Source organism: Oryctolagus cuniculus, chromosome 1, assembly GCF_964237555.1.
Source record: "Oryctolagus cuniculus chromosome 1, mOryCun1.1, whole genome shotgun sequence".
Taxonomy (NCBI): domain Eukaryota; kingdom Metazoa; phylum Chordata; class Mammalia; order Lagomorpha; family Leporidae; genus Oryctolagus; species Oryctolagus cuniculus.
Window position 1 is genome coordinate 6,700,717 of NC_091432.1, and position 15,852 is coordinate 6,716,568.

Genomic DNA, 15,852 nt, shown 5'->3' on the forward strand with positions numbered 1-15,852 from the left:
CGGCTCCGCGGCTCCGCGGCCCGCGCAAACGCCCGCAGGGGCCGAGAGGCAGCTCCGCGCCTGGCCACGGCGCCCGCCGCCGCCGCCGCCCTACCCCGCCGGCCTCCGGCCTCCGCGGGGCGCCGCCAGGCAGGACCGCGCGCGGCCCCCGGCTCTCGGCGAGGCTGCTCCACTTGGCGGCTTGCGGGGTCGCTTTAAATCTCTCAGAACAGGAAGTCCCGCTGTTGTTTTTTTAAATCTCTGGCGTCAACGGATCCGGTTTGCCGGCGCGCGCCCGCCGCTCGGTTCCGGGTTTCCATGGGAACCAGGATTGACGTCACCGGGGCTTCCGCGCCGGCCCCGAGGGCGCCGGCGAAGGGATCGGGGCGCAGGGGCGGCTTCGCCCGGCCACGCGCACCGCCCGCTCCCGCCTCCCCGCGCCAGAGGTCTGCTCTGCCCCGGGCTTTTTCGACCACGACTCCTCGCCTAAAGCTCCCCGGGGCCAGGGACAGCGAGCCCGGGCTCGGACAAACGGCAGCCAATCCCGCGACACTACGACGCGAACGAGACCGGCGCCAGCCAATGCGGGGGCTCCGCGCAGCCACGTCACAGAGTTCGCCCCGCCCCACCCCTCCCTTGTCCTCCTCGGACGGCGAGCTCGCTACGCGCAGTAACAAATGAAGTGCGCGCTGCGACACCTCCCGGCCCACCGGACGCCGCCGCCATTTCCTCGCCTGGCCTAACGGTTCGGCCAATCCCGGCGCGCCTCGGGCAGGACTGCGGCTCCACCAATCGGAGGCCGCCGCTCGCGAAGCCCTCGCCGGCCCGGCCCAATCGCGGCCCGGCCCCGCCGCCCCCGGCCCGCCCCCGCGGCGCCCTCTCTCCTCCCTCTTTGTGCGTCTCGCGCCGCCGCCGCCGCCCGCCGCGTGAGAGGACGGGTTCCGCGCGCTCCGCGGCAGCGCAGGCGGGTCCCCTCCCCCCGGAAGGTTCGCGAAGGAGCAGCCGCCGCCGCCGCCGCGGAGCAGCCGCCGCCAGTGCCGGTCCCCGGGGGCGCCATGGCGACCGGAGCGAACGCCACGCCGCTGGGTAAGCTGGGGCCCCCCGGGCTCGCCCCGCTTCCCGGGCCCAAAGGGGGCTTCGAGCCGGGGCCTGCGCCCGGGCCCGGGGCGGGACTGCCGCCGCCGCCGCCCGTGGGCGCCGTGGGGGCCCTGAGCGCGGCCTTCCCGTTCGCGGCGCTGCCGCCGCCGCCGCCGCCGCCGCCCCCCCCGCCTCCCCAGCAGCCGCCGCCGCCGCCTCCGCCGCCGTCCCCGGGCGCGCCGTACCCGCCGCCGCCGCCGCTCTTCCAGCGCGTGTCGCCGCAGCCGCCGCCCCAGCCGCCGCGTCAGGACCAGCAGCCGGGCCCGGCCGGCGGCGGAGGAGGTGAGTCGGGCCGAGCGAGCGCGCGAGAGGCGTCGCGCGGACGGGCCCGGCCGGCGGAGGGGCGCGCGGCGGCGGCGGCGACGGCGGCTGCACGCGGCAGGGGCGCGCGCGCGTGCACGGGGAGGCCCGGGCGGAGGCGCCCTGGGGCGCGCGCGCGGCCCGGCCCCCGGGGCCGCGAGTGCGCAGGCGCGCGGGGGGAGGGGCGCGGGCGGGCGGGGGGTGTGGTGCGCAGGCGCAGTGGGGCGGCCTGGCTCGGCGGCTCCCGGGGGCCTTCCGGCGTGCGTGTGTGGGGGAGCGTGGAGGGCTTGGGGTGAGCGTGGGGCCGAGTGTCGTGGGTGGGAGCTCTGGCTGACGTTCCCCTGATGGTCACTGAGGGGTACGTGGTGGTCGATACGTGTGTGCAGGAGGGTTGAGCCGTGAGGTGTCGCCTGTGGGGTTCGGGTCCTCCGTGTGCACCTGCTCTCGGCCACGCTCAGGAAGAAAAAGGCAGCCCTGTTGAAGTGGTTTTTCCCCTTTAGTGACGTGTGCGAACAGGCTTAGCTGCGTTCCCGGTCCCTTAGACAGGTGCCTGGCGAGGGGGGTGGAGGTGGCAAGAGCCAGCAGTTCCAGTACCGCTTTACGGCCCTGTGTGATCCATTCACATCTCATCTGGGCTTGGAAGGCAGTCTTGGCTGACACGTACTTTTTTTACGATTAACCTTATCTATTGGTAAAGACCGTTACAGAGGGGGAGAGACAGAGCTCTTCTGTCTGCTGGTTCACTCCCCAGTTGACTCCGACAGCCAAGGGTGGGCCGGGCCAGGCCAGAGCCAGGAGCTCCGTTCTGGTCTCTCGTGGATGGCAGAGTGCTCGGGCCATCCTTGGATGCCTTGCCAGGTGCGTTGGCAGCATCTGAATCGGAGGTGGAGCGGCTGGGACTGGAACTGGGATGCAGGCGGCCTGACCCCCCAGGCTGCCACCACAGTGCTGGTGCTGATGTGGGCGTCCTAACACTGTTTGACACTGCGTTAGGGTTTGCTAACTTGTTTACATACTTTGAGTTTTTCTAGACAAGAATTAAAAATGTTAACCTTCCTGACCCCGGAGCCATGTGTTGTAATCCCTGCCCTCGGAGGTTTGTTTTCTGCTCTTTGCCATTTAAATTTTAGGTCCAGTTCTCAGTCCGCACCTGCTGAGGCGCTGTGCGCTCCTCGAGTATCCTGAGCTGCCTGTGGGTGTTGCTCTGCGGGTTTCTATGTGCGCCTGATGGGCTCTGTCTGCCTTTAGACTTCCCGAGTAAGAAGCGGAAGAGGAGCCGATGGAACCAAGACACGATGGAGCAGAAGACGGTGATTCCAGGAATGCCCACGGTTATCCCCCCTGGACTGACCCGGGAGCAGGAAAGAGCTTACATAGGTAAATCCACGTTCTGCATCCGAGTGATCCTCAGGGCGTTCCGTGCTCCGAGTGCTCTTGTGTCTGCCGGAAGCTGCAGCTGTGGTTCTGAGACGAGATCTGTCAGGTGTGCTCACGCCTTCCACGTAACCCGTCAGGTTTCGCTCCTGAGTCCTGCCTTGGCGACTCTGGTTTGTTCCTAACAACACCGTTCTCTACGAGTGCCAGGAAAGTAGTGGGGCCCACTTAGGAGTGAGAATAGTCCCCCGTCCCGCAGCCCCCTTTCTGCTGCTGTGGGATGCCAGTGGACGAGGGGAGTGTCGTCTGCCGGCCGGCCGGGCCCCGCCCCGTGGAGGGGCCTGGAGCTGGCCCGGCTGGGACCCAGGAGCGTTGCGCAGCAGGGCCTTCCACCGGGCGTCACGTTCCTCCTCTCCCCGAAGTGTGACCTTTTACTTCTTATAGGTGCTTTCTGAAAGGGGAAAACCCACCTGAACAAAAAGTGCCTCTGGAAGTGTTTACAGCTCACTCTTGACCATTCGTTGGATGTAGCCTTCCCGTCAGCATCTTTCTGGTCTGGTTTCGGGCTGTCTTAAAATGAGGGCTCCTGTCCTGACGCAGAAGTAACTCGGGACAGGGATGCTGTGTGCGATGCAGAGGTGCTAGGAGCATGGGGAGTGGCCACGGTAGACTCGAAATTAACTTCAGAGTTCCTTTTTTCCCGTAATCTAAGATTTTTAACCTGAGTCTTATCTTTATATTTTTATATACCTGTGCAGTTGTCTCAGATATCCACTCTAAACATTTCCTGCTAACAGACCCACAGCCGCTTTGGTGGAAGTAGGGCAGAGACTGACGGTGCTCTGACCCCCCGAGCATAAAGCTTGAAGCTGACATGATTGTTGAGGGCCTGGGTTTCCTGTTCTTCCTACACTGCTGAGAAGTTTGAGGTGTTGAAGATGTCCTAACAGCCTCTTTAGACTGCTGCTCTCTGCTCCCACCCACCCTCATGAGACCAGTGTGGGACTTCTCGGCGCATGAGTGCCCCAGGGGAGTTAGGACCCAGGAGTACGAGCAGACACAGGCGGGAAGAGCCCGCCGCTTTTCCTGTGGATGCTGGACAGCAGACAGGCTGTGACGGCATGGTCAGAGGGGGGTGGAGTCGGAGCAGAGGCTGTCCCGTCCGCTCCGGGGGCGGTAGTGCCCTTCTGGCCTGGTCAAGGTGCCAGCCGTGTACTCCCTGCAGACCCTTACGTCTGCATTCAGAAGGGCTGTGTGGCCTCTGAAGGTGTCTTTGACCTTGAGTTGTTGACGTCTTTATCAGGAAGTTAGAGCTTGTCTGGTGTAAAGGAGCTTGGAGAGCCATTGTGTTCTGTCTCCCACGCGCACACTGCCTTGTCCAGAGTGTCCCCAGGGTCTTTAGATGCTAACAACGTCTTTAATTTCATGGTTTCCACATGGGGGTGGGGTGCAGTCCTGTGGGATCTATTTAAAATTAGAAGGGTGTCTTCTATCTTGGAGCCAGTTCAACTGTAACCCAGCCCAATACACCTTGACCCTTAGAGATGCCTGCTGAGAAGTCTGCGAAGGTAAGAAACAGGTTCACCTCCGAGAAGAAAGCTGTCTGGCTCTGCACTTGAGCTCTCAGCAAATACAGCTGGGGAACGGCTGTCAAACCTGCATCTCCTCTTCCCGTACAGACTGGTCATGGCCAGAGGGCCGCACGTCCTACACCCACACTCCGCATCTCGTGCACCCCGTCCCCACAGAGACAGCAGGTCCGAAACACTCTTAGCACTTCACGGTTAATGGTTTCTTAAAATAGGTGTGGTTTGTTCATTGATGTCGGGTGACAGTGAGAGGTTCTGGAGACCTTCCAATACAGGTTTGGTTGTACAGAAAGTGCACTGATATGTATAAAATGTGAATTGGTTATTAAATGTTTTACTTGCTGAAGGAAGTTTAAACCTGGTATTAATGAAAATGACCTTTGCTCAACTGGTATTTTTCTTTGTCCCACATTAATTGGGTCTCATTTGGGGCTCTGTCTGATAGTTAATATTTAATGAAGAAAAGCTCTCAAGTCTTGCCCTCGAGTAATTTGGTGGGAACTGGTTCTAACGATGATGTCATGCCTGGTCTGGGTTCTGGGTGCCAGCTGTCACTGTGAGCGGCCGGGAGGGGGAGGGAGAGGGAGCCTCCCGTGCCTGCCTGGACGCTAGCTTAGCCGAGTCTTATGCTAACCCCTCTTCCAACGAACAGTTTGCTTCCTTAAGTGGTAACCATTTGAAGTGAAAAATACCTAGACATGTAAGTGGACTCCTGCCGGTAGCTGGTGGGGTGTTTGCCTCAATGTGTTCACTGATCAGTCATCCCTTTCAAAGTCTCCAGTTCTTCATGCTTGTTGTTGAGATTTGAGATGTTTTTTGGTAACATTGTCTTTTTTCCATCCTTTTTTTTCTTTCCTAACCTGGTTTCTTCCAGTGCAACTGCAGATAGAAGACCTGACTCGTAAACTGCGCACAGGAGACCTGGGCATCCCCCCTAACCCTGAGGACAGGTTGGGAAACAGTTTTAACCAGCTGACAGTAACGCTTTTACCTTTTTCTCAATACGTTTTACTGGTGGCAACATGTTGTGTCAGTTCAATGATGGTAGTGAGACGACTGCTCCTCTGACCATGCTGGGGACTAGAGTTAACTAGGAATGCATATGTATGTATGTGGTCAGCCTGCAGTTAGAAAATGGGCACGAAACTTGGGAATAAAGTTACGGGAACATGGACAACTGGTTTCCAAGTGGTAAGCATGTAGGTTTTAACCTGAGGGACAGTGAGGTGGCCGGCTAACCTGCCTCTCAGTGCGCTCTGACCGGGCGCAGGGCCAGTTCTCCTCACAGGAGCACCCTTCTCGCAGGGTTCAGAGTATTTTTGGGCATCGCTGAGTTCGAGCAGGCCGGAGACTGGTCAGCTCGTCGCAGCTTCCTGCGCATGGTCTTCAGATGGTTTTAAAATCAGAAAAGATTTCTAACCAACTTCCTTCACTGCCAGATAATTTTCAGCCTTGGCCATTGCCTGGGGGTGCTGGGAAGGGCCAGCACATTCTCACCTGTGTGGGGGAAGGCAAGCAACCAACCTTAAATATTTTTTGAATTTAAGGGAGTGTGGGCCTGGAACAGCTGTGGTCATGTCATTTCAGTGTGCCAAATCATCTCGGAAAAGTCAAACATTGATGTGAGGAAGGTGAACTTTTTTGAGCGAATTTTATTGGCTGGTCTTTGAACAGCTAAGATCGGGTCGCTTACAGAAGGCGCCGCGCCTCTTCGTGCGTGCTGCATCAAGTTGCGCTTTTGTCTTGTTACTGGTGGACGCTCCAGCCAGGAAGATGGCGCAGAGCCCTGCGCAGTGGCGCACGTGCGCATCTTCGGCCACCCTTTGCGGGACACAGGTTCACGTCCTCTTTCCTCCATCGTGACGCAAGTGTACTCAATGACACTCGTTCTGTTTTTACCCGTAGATTTTGGCTGGAGGACTGTGTCATGTTTTATATTTATTTTTTACTTCAAAAGTTTTCAAAACAGATTTGCATTGTAAGTCACAGACCACAACTGTTGAGTGCCTGTTTGTGGCCTTTTTCCCTGTAATGATGTCGTAGCGGTTACCAGGCAATCCCTTAAAAGGTTGCATTTAAGAAACCTGCTTTCTGGAGACTGGGGTTAGAGCTCAGTCAGCTGCTGCTGCCTGTTCCGGTGGCGAAGCCGGCAGCAGACCAGGTCGGCAGCCTTTGCTTTTCACCTCCGCAGTTTGGGGAGAGGCCGAACGCTGCGCGGCCTTTAGTTTGGTATTGGTGACACTGGTTTTGGCCATGAGCCCGAAATGCTTAACTCGAGGCAGCTCTGGGGTGGGGCTTAGCGATGTGAGCATGGCAGTGACAAAGCCAGAGTAGGGCTGGGCTTGGAGGAGGCCCTAATGACCGAACGGTTCTGCCTTTGAGCCAAGGTTGGAGGGAAATGCATGAGTTGGTTATATGAATAAGATTACTTCTTAAGGTGTATCTCCTAAAAAAGCCACTTTATATGCTATTTTGATGTTGCTTAACTTGTGTAGTTACAAATGCTTTAAAATTTCTTGTAGACGTAAGTGTGTAAGGTGCTAGCGTGACGAGAGCTGGGGCACACGTGCTTTTGTTCACTGCTCCTGGATTGCGCTGACAGTTTATGTACATGCTAGAAACGGAGGTGTCACTTAGCCGTCAGTAGCCATGAACAAACCTGACCTTTGATTCCATCGTGTGTGTGACGTGGTATGACATGGTTCCCTTTAGGCTGAAGACAGTGGGAGCAGCCGAGCTCAGTCCTTGCTCTCCAACTAGGAAGGTTCTCTCAACTGAACCAAGGTGTAGGAGTCGGGACTCCTTTCAGGATGGTTTTTCATAACCTGATCCACACGGTCTCTTCCCTTCTTGCAGCTGTTACTAAATTTTCATACAGAATATCAAGCTGTGGTCCTTTTTGTAATCTTAACTCAGAGTTCTAGGAGTGTAACTTCTCTTTTTTTATTACCGCAAAATCCAGCTGTGGTAAACTGACCGTTTTATCATCATTACTATTATTACTATTTTTTTACTTGTAGCAACAGCATTTTACTCCTTAAAACAATGAGAGAGAGAATCTGCTTTCTGGACTTGTAAACTCTGGCGGAGAATCCTGGGTTTTCCCTTGCTGTTTGCAGGTTCAGACCCTAGACAAGCATTTGACCAAATCTGCTTTGCAGCCTCTCTCAGAAGCTGCCTTAGCGCTTTTAACGTTTTTCTCTACCCAGACTCCCCAACCTCCAACAGCCAGAAAACAGGTTGTCTCCTGGGCCTTGGACACAGCCTGCCAGGCCATTGAAGGAAAAGCAAAGACGAAGCCTTGAACCATCTCTCTCCATTGTGGGGCCGAGTGGCCGCAGTGGCCTTGAGCCCCAGCCGCACTGGGTCCAGGAGCTCATGCTCACTGCGCTAGGGGTGCAGGTGCTCCTCCAGAGGGCACGAGCTGTCACCTCACCTGGGGGGCCTGTGGTTCATCAAGTTGTGATACTGTATTTTTTTAATGAAAATCCATATTTGGCAAGAAAACTTCAGAGGATGATTCTGCCCTTGGCGTTTATAGTCCAGAGATTCCCCCAAGGACAGACTTTTTTCTCTCCCCCTCGTCACTTTCAGAAGCAAAACCATTTTTTTCCTTTCTCACACACACCCCAGTCCCCTTAATGCTCAGCCAGCCTCCATCTCCCCATTCCACACGATCTGGAATAGCACACGTTACGGTCGGTTCCTCCGAAGAGTGTTAGGGTCTGAGAGGCAGAGGGGCTGGGGAAGACTTGCTGTAGTCCACGTGGGAGGGGCGGGGAGGGGCAGTGAGGGCCGTCTGTTTCCCGCAGGTCGCCTTCCCCTGAGCCCATCTACAACAGCGAGGGGAAGCGGCTCAACACCCGCGAGTTCCGCACCCGCAAGAAGCTCGAGGAGGAGCGGCACAACCTCATCACGGAGATGGTCGCCCTGAACCCCGACTTCAAGCCCCCCGCGGATTACAAGTGAGCAGGGCGACGGGCGCGGGCCTGGGGGGCAGGGGTGACGGTGGGAGAGCAGCCGAGTGCCATCCCCCGGAAGCACCAGGGTTGGTGGTGCCTTCTCTTGCTTAGACCTCCAGCGACACGGGTGAGCGACAAAGTCATGATTCCCCAGGACGAGTACCCAGAGATCAACTTCGTGGGGCTGCTGATCGGGCCCAGGTGAGAACCCCGGCTTCTGGGCTGCAGAGTGCTTGGGCCCTGTGAGGTGGCGCTCGCGCCTGACGGGTGCCGTGGGCCCCTTCTGGGTCCGGTAGGGCGTTCGCTCTGGGTGGCTTATGCCTTCTGCAGCCTCCCCATGTCTGCCGCAGAGAATTCGGGTCCCCAGGTTCGCTGGGGCCGACTGACTTAGAGGCCGTGAAGCTCTCGGGTGGGGGTAGGGGTGGGGGGGGGCCTCAGCTGCACCTGCAGTTGCCCCACCGCCGCAGAGTGCAGTCTGTCCTCTCGCGAATGCGGACTTGTGTCCGGTGCAAACCCGTCCCTCCTGCCCCCGACAGAGGGAACACCCTGAAAAACATCGAGAAGGAGTGCAACGCCAAGATCATGATCCGGGGCAAAGGGTCCGTGAAGGAAGGGAAGGTCGGGCGCAAGGACGGCCAGATGCTGCCCGGGGAGGACGAGCCGCTGCACGCCCTGGTCACGGCCAACACCATGGAGAACGTCAAAAAGGCCGTGGAGCAGGTGAGCGGGGCCCTGCGGCGGGGACTGCTGCGGGTGCCTGGCTCGGGCCGGCCCGGGCACTGAGGTCGCTCCCCGCTCTCCGTTAGATCAGGAACATCCTGAAGCAGGGCATCGAGACTCCAGAGGACCAGAACGACCTGCGGAAGATGCAGCTGCGGGAGCTGGCGCGCCTGAACGGGACCCTCCGGGAAGACGACAACAGGTGTGCTGCGCGGCGGGGGCCTCGGAACCCATGGGAGCAGTGCGCAGCCCTGGGACTGACACCCCCTCCCCCACAGGATCTTAAGACCCTGGCAGAGCTCAGAAACGCGTAGCATCACCAACACCACCGTGTGCACCAAGTGCGGCGGGGCCGGCCACATCGCTTCCGACTGCAAATTCCAGAGGTGAGGGAGCCCACGCGGCGCCCGGCGGTCTCACGTAGTCTCTCCTGTCCGCTGCCCAACAGCACATGGGTGCTCCTAGTGCTGTGGCTCCGGGAGAAGCCTTGTGCTGACTCTGGGGAGGTGATGTAGACCCCAGGAGGTCTGGAACGCCCCTGTAGGATGCTGCTGTTCTTACTGTTCTTGGGAGTCCCGGGGCATTGGAGGCTTCCAGTTTGGGTGGAGGAATGTGTCCCTGGGGCCTGGTGTTCATTGACTCAAGAAGCCTAAGCTGCCTACACGTTTGACCAATTGCAAATTAGCACTCGATGTCCACCTTTTCCCGCGCTGCCTGGCAGCCAAGCTGCGGCTTTGCTAAGGCATTGTTTCCTGAGCGTTGGCCGTCCCCCTCGGCCTGGGAATGTAGGATCGGGTGGGACTTGAGTCGGCAGGCCTGCTTTGGTAGCTGTTGGCACAGCAGCAGGCCCAGTGAGGGCTGGGAGAGAAGTTCTGATGCGCGCGTCCTGCAGAACACTGTGTAGATTACTCGGGGTGAAAGCTTCCTCCTTGAGTGTTTTTTGCCCTTCGTATCCTCCCCCCCTCAGGCCTGGTGACCCTCAGTCTGCTCAGGATAAAGCACGGATGGATAAAGAGTATCTGTCCCTCATGGCTGAACTGGGTGAAGCACCTGTCCCAGCGTCTGTGGGCTCCACCTCAGGGCCTGCTGCCACCCCGCTGGCCAGCGCGCCTCGGCCTGCCGCTCCTGCCAACAACCCTCCTCCACCGGTGAGCCGGGGCTGCTTCTCTGGCCTGGCCTCCCCGTTCTCTTCCAGAGACTGGGAACCACGGCCAAACATGTTGGGTACAGCAGATTGGTGGGCGTGGCTGGCAACACTGTTCTTCCCCGGGCCTCTCACTTGGGAGGACCCTGGCCTTGTGTTCTGGCGATGGCACGGCTGGAAGAGCAGTGTTGCCACCAGGGGGAGCCGGCGGGGATGCTGACCGGAAATGCTCTCACGTAGTCTCTCATGTCCACTACCCAGAGCCGCCCACCCTGGATGAATTCTGGCCCTTCAGAGAGTCGACCCTACCATGGCATGCACGGAGGGGGCCCTGGTGGGCCTGGAGGCGGCCCCCACAGCTTCCCACACCCGTTGCCCAGCCTGACAGGTGGACATGGCGGACATCCCATGCAGCACAACCCTAATGGACCCCCACCCCCTTGGATGCAGCCGCCGCCGCCACCGATGAACCAGGGCCCCCACCCACCTGGGCACCATGGCCCTCCTCCAATGGGTAAGTAAGTGTCAGACCAGAAACCCTGGGGTCTGGGGCAAGCAGGGTTTAGGGGGTAGCAGCTTGAGGGGCTAAGCAGTGAGCACCCAGGGCTTGCCTGATTGGCCCAGGCTCCGGGGGAGGGGGGCAGGACTCCCTTCTAGCTCAGGAAGTGAGTTCACGCATCAGCCCAGACCTGCCTCTGCCCTTGGGAGGCCAGCGTGTGAGCCGTGGGACTGCAGGAGCTGCTGGGGGTGGCCGTCCCTGGCCTGTTCAGATGTCCTGCTAAGTCCCTGCTCTCTGCTTCCATCAAGATCAGTACCTGGGAAGTACGCCTGTGGGCTCTGGGGTCTATCGCCTGCATCAAGGAAAAGGTAATGGCGTCTGCTTGCTTCGAGTCCACATGGGCTCGGTCCCCTCTCCCTCTCCCCTCCTGGGACCTCCCCCTCACCGTCGCCTGTAACCCGACTGCAGGTATGATGCCGCCGCCGCCTATGGGCATGATGCCGCCGCCGCCGCCGCCTCCCAGTGGGCAGCCCCCGCCCCCGCCCTCTGGTCCTCTTCCCCCATGGCAACAGCAGCAGCAGCAGCCTCCGCCGCCCCCTCCGCCCAGCAGCAGTATGGCTTCCAGTACCCCTTTGCCATGGCAGCAAAGTGAGTGGCATATTTTGGGCTCGTGGGGGTGGGTGGGATGGGGGGTGGGGCTGAGAGGACCGGCGGCACCTCACAGCTCAGGAGTGCGCGCGCTCGCCCGCCCGCCCGCCCGGGAGGAGGAGACTCCCTGCGGTGTGAGCTGGAAGGGGCCTCCTGGCCCGGTGGGGGGGTGAGGGCGACGTGGGGGAGCAGAGCTGATGTTCGGTGTGGTTGTGTCTGGGCAGAGATCTGTGGGGGCCAGGAGGGGAGCCTGCTGCTGTAGGGAGGGTGCCGGCAACCCAGGCTCTCGCGGGCAGAGCCGCCGGCTGGCCCGAGCCTTCCACGCATGCTCTGGAGAGGGCCGGGACTGGGCCAGAGAGACTGCAGGGGGGCTGGGCGAGGGCAGAGAGCAGTTGCGGCCTTGAGGTTGAATGTGCCGTTCGGTGGTGGCGGCGGCTGGGCGGAGGGGCGTAAGAGCCGGTTCTTGTGTCTGGTGCTTTTCCCTCAGCCCCTCCGGGGGCATTGGTGACAAAGGGCTTACTCTGTTAAGCCCAGAGACCTCGAGGCTGACCCCAGGGTAGTCCTGCCCACCCCTCCACTCCCCACCACCAGGACAGCCCCGCCCGCCCGCCCCCCACCACCGTGCCGCATGCCAAGCAAGGAGCAGGCGCCCTCACCCCGTCCCAAGGCAGCAGCCGCAGAGCGCGGTGTGCCCCCCGCGCGTGTGACCTTGGGCTTCTTTACCACCCCAGATACGACGACTACCACCACGAGCGCTGGCACAGGGTCCATCCCGCCATGGCAACAGCAGCAGGCGGCTGCCGCAGCTTCTCCAGGAGCCCCTCAGATGCAAGGCAACCCCACTATGGTGCCCCTGCCCCCCGGGGTCCAGCCGCCTCTGCCGCCCGGGGCCCCTCCCCCTCCGCCGCCTCCGCCGCCTGGTTCCGCCGGCATGATGTATGCCCCGCCCCCCCCGCCCCCGCCTCCCATGGACCCTTCTAACTTTGTCACCATGATGGGCATGGGGGTGGCGGGCATGCCGCCCTTCGGGATGCCTCCAGCTCCCCCGCCGCCTCCACCACAGAACTAGACTCGTTTTTTAAGAAAATATATATTATAGAGAGAGAGAATTGGTCTCGTTTAAACACACGCCGAACCTCACCATATGGAGCCAGACATTGGGACGCACGCATGTGATTGTGTGCACGCATGTGTGTGTGTGCACGCACCGGGCTGGGCCAAGCGACCGAGGACTCGCTTGGGAACGGGCAGGTGGTAGTAGGGGCGCCAGCGTGGGCTCTCCTGGCGCCTGTAGCATCGAGTGTCTTTGTCTTTTCTCTCCTCACCCAACTCCCTTTGCCTCTCCCCAAACCGGGCCGCCAGGATCCCTCCCCGCGGCGGCGATGGCCCGAGCCATGAGAGTGAGGACTTTCCGCGCCCATTGGTGACCCTTCCAGGCAGACAGCCTCAGCAGCGCCCCTGGTGGACAGGATGGTTCGGCAAAGCAGCCTGAGTTATTTTTGTGGACGGAATCAGAACACGCTGGCTCCATATCGTGAAATTTTTATTAATTTTTTTTCTTTTTTCTTTGTTATTTCCTTACCTCTTCCTTTCTCCAGACTCCGTCCAAGGAGACGCTCTCCCTGGTCTTCTGCTGCAATTAGATTCCTTTTCTTTCTTCTCCATCCCTCTTCCCTTGCCAAGGAAGGGGGAGCAAGTGGCTGTAGGCACGGACTGTAGGTGTTGGGCTGGGGGTAGTGGGAGGTTTGGGTTCGAAGTTGTTCCAGGTGCCGTAGGCGGCCCCAAGCGTGGTTTTGAACAAGCCGGCCTTGCTGAGGGCTGCAGAGCTGCCAAGGGCAGGGCCTTCTCTCGGGCCTGGTCCTTGCATCCAGCCTGGAGTCGGTGCCGGGCCCTGTGGCCACGGGAGCTGCCTCCAGCGCCACTTGCTCCTGTCCTTCCGGAAGCTTCTTCTACATTTTATTTTACTCCCAACGTCTGACTGTTGCAGTGTCTGGGGCTTTGGACCCTGTGTTCTTCGTTCTGCCTCCTCCCCTGCCCCACCTCCCCCTCATGGAGTGATTATGTTGACAATAATGTATAACGCGCGTTCTCTTCACTGGTTTATCTACAGAAATTTCTTGGGCTTTTTTTCGGTGTTTGATTCGACACTGCGCTAACGTGGGGATGTTCCATTGAATAAAAGAGCAGTGTGGTTTTCTGGGTCTGTTGCTTTTTTTCTTAAACCTTCTCCACCGGCAGCGGCCCCGGACTGACGTGTGTTCAGCACCTGGCCCCAGTCTCGCTCCCTGGGGAGGCCTGGGACGGCTGCTCAGGGCCCTGCGCTGGAAGTGGCTGCGTGGGTGGCTGGCTGGCTGGCTGCCCCCGTGGGAAGAACCAAGCTCGCCCTTTATTGCCGCCGTCTGAGGTGTGGACCCCACGTTTGCTGAGCTCCAGTTGCGATTTGTGCCTGCGGGCCGCCACCTGCCTGGGGCCTCAGCCCGAGGAGCCAGCACCAGTAAAGGTCAAGCCAACTAATCCTGCCCGCCAGGCACAGAGCAGCTAAAATTAAAACCGCCAAGTGGCTTTTTCCCTCTGCTGGTGACTTGCAGCCTGTCAGCACCGCAGGCTCCGGGGAGCGGCAGGGCCAGCGCCCGGCCACCAGGCGCTGCAGAGGGTCGGGTGGGGCAGGCGGCCCCTGTGTCCACGAGGCAGTGGTGCCCCCACGCCGCTCCTCTGTGTGGCTTGGCCGTGCTGTTGCTGGGGAAGCCATCTTGCAGCCGTCCTGCTGGCCCCTGGGGACAACAGCTCTGGCTTGGCTGCCTTCCGGCCGAGAGCTGGGGCCCAGTCCAGGAGGAACCCTCAGAGTTTGGTAGGTTTCCCTGACCAAGCCCTGAACGGGCTCAGAACTTCCCCCTTTGTCCTTAGCTGATGGCGTGGGGGCGGGGCCCTGCCCTCTGCGACCTTGGCTTCACCTCGCTGCTCCCCCACGAGCGTGGTTTCCCTGGTGGGCTCGTTGGGCGGTTAATTAGCTCTTTGAAGCTCTAGCAGCAGCAAAGTGGCGCTATGTGGGTTTTAGAAATAAAATCAATAAATGACTTAACCACAGCCCAGCCATCTCCTCCGTCTCTCCCCTGGGGCAGCCCCGTTCCTGTGCCCGCTCCCTCTGCTCCCTGCTGTCAGCCTTTGTTAAGGTTTTGGAGAGAGGCTGCAAAAAGGCATCAGGCTGCAGGCCGCCTGCAGCCCTGGAGCGGAGGTGATGGCAGGAGGCTTGACCCGCGGACCCTGCACCTGCCCACCGGTCCCGGGGGCGGGGGCGGGGGCGGCGCGCCCCTTCCGATTGTGCTGCTGCAGCAGTGCCCCCCCAGCACTTGGCCAGCTGGGAAAGGTCAGCCCGGAGGCTCTGTTACTGAGCCCGGGCCATGTGCTCTGCAGAAACCCAAGACTGCGCCGGGCTTCTGGCCGCCAGCGCAGACGTAAACAAACAACCCTGAGGGGTTCGGGTTGGAAAAGTGCGCTTTCAGGGCTTGTGCAGATCACACGCTGGGACGGGGGTCGGGACGCCAGGTAGTGGAGTTAGGCCTCTGAGCCTCAGCGGGGCTGAGGCACGCAGACGGGGAGCAGCCCCTGCGGTGGTGTCACTCCTGGGAAGCAGGCCTGGAGGTGGAGCTGCTGGCACGGGGACGACGAAGAACCCACTAGGGAGGGCAGTGGACACGGGGTGGGGGTGGGGGAGACCCCTCAGCACAGCCAGCCTGTGTGCAGGAGGGTGAGCTGGGGGCCCGGGGCCAGGAACTGGCCAAGGGCTGTACTGATGGGCTGCCATGGGTGTTCCAAGTTCTACAGCAGCAGGACTGCATGGTCAAGCTGCCGCAGGGCGACAATGGGCACAGCAAGGGGCCTGAGCTGGAGCCAGGGGTTAGGGGACACAGGCCGAGCGTGGCAGATGTGGATGGGAGAGAGCAGTTGCCAGGCGTCCCCTCCTGAAGCACTAAGACTTCCAGAGCGGGGCAGTGGGGCTCTCCACACTCCCGTGTTTCGGGGGTGTCTTCCTACTTGGAAACGTGGCTCCGTGGGAGGCGAGCCTGGCGATGCTGTCCGAGGGGAGGCGGGGGCCCAGGGCTCCTGTCCGGCCTCGCGCTGCAGCCCGCACGTGGAGCCGAGTCCAGGGCTGCTGTGGCTCCCAAGGTTCTTGGAAGCAGTGTGGCCTTCTCTGAACCCGGCTCAGTGGCATCCAGCAGCTGGCCAGCCTCTGAGCGGCCTCCTTGGCTCCCGGGGCAGAACACCCAGTTCTCCCCCCAACCCTCCACCCACACGGGAGGCCTGGGCACCTTTGGAATAAGGAGCTGAGTGAGGCAGGGCTTAGAATACATCTGATGAAGGAGTCCAGTGCCCAGGAAGGCAAAGCGAACAGCAAGGCCGTGCTGGGGCTGAGACCTGAGCAGTGAGCGGGCAGCCAAGGCCTCAAGGAAGGGTGTGAGTGGGGTGCAGGCTGTCACGGGAGGTCGCAGAGAAGGCCCTGCC

The 15,852-nt window shown here is 60.4% G+C and overlaps 1 protein-coding gene across 12 annotated transcripts; it reads left to right on the forward strand.

The window, feature by feature from the left end:
• The first annotated feature begins 355 nt into the window (after positions 1-355).
• On the forward strand, positions 356-13,553 carry SF1 (splicing factor 1). 12 transcript variants are annotated; one of them, XM_051831376.2, is made up of 14 exons: positions 356-1,065; positions 2,665-2,793; positions 5,254-5,329; positions 8,192-8,344; positions 8,453-8,542; positions 8,878-9,061; positions 9,148-9,263; positions 9,340-9,447; positions 10,029-10,209; positions 10,446-10,719; positions 11,013-11,072; positions 11,173-11,352; positions 12,084-12,288; positions 12,654-13,553. In XM_051831376.2, exons 1-14 carry the CDS (start codon positions 1,035-1,037, stop codon positions 12,748-12,750), a joined length of 1,884 nt encoding a protein of 627 aa, XP_051687336.1. In that variant the 5' UTR covers positions 356-1,034; the 3' UTR covers positions 12,751-13,553.
• The last annotated feature ends 2,299 nt before the right edge of the window (positions 13,554-15,852 follow it).

Excerpts from the sequence above, each read along its gene's own strand:
- SF1 (XM_051831362.2), top strand. The coding sequence starts at position 1,035 with ATGGCGACCGGAGCGAACGCCACGCCGCTGGGTAAGCTGGGGCCCCCC. Across the intron at positions 9,062-9,147 it reads TCAAAAAGGCCGTGGAGCAG|ATCAGGAACATCCTGAAGCA; the intron begins GTGAGCGGGGCC and ends GCTCTCCGTTAG. Across the intron at positions 10,210-10,445 it reads CCAACAACCCTCCTCCACCG|TCTCTCATGTCCACTACCCA; the intron begins GTGAGCCGGGGC and ends GCTCTCACGTAG.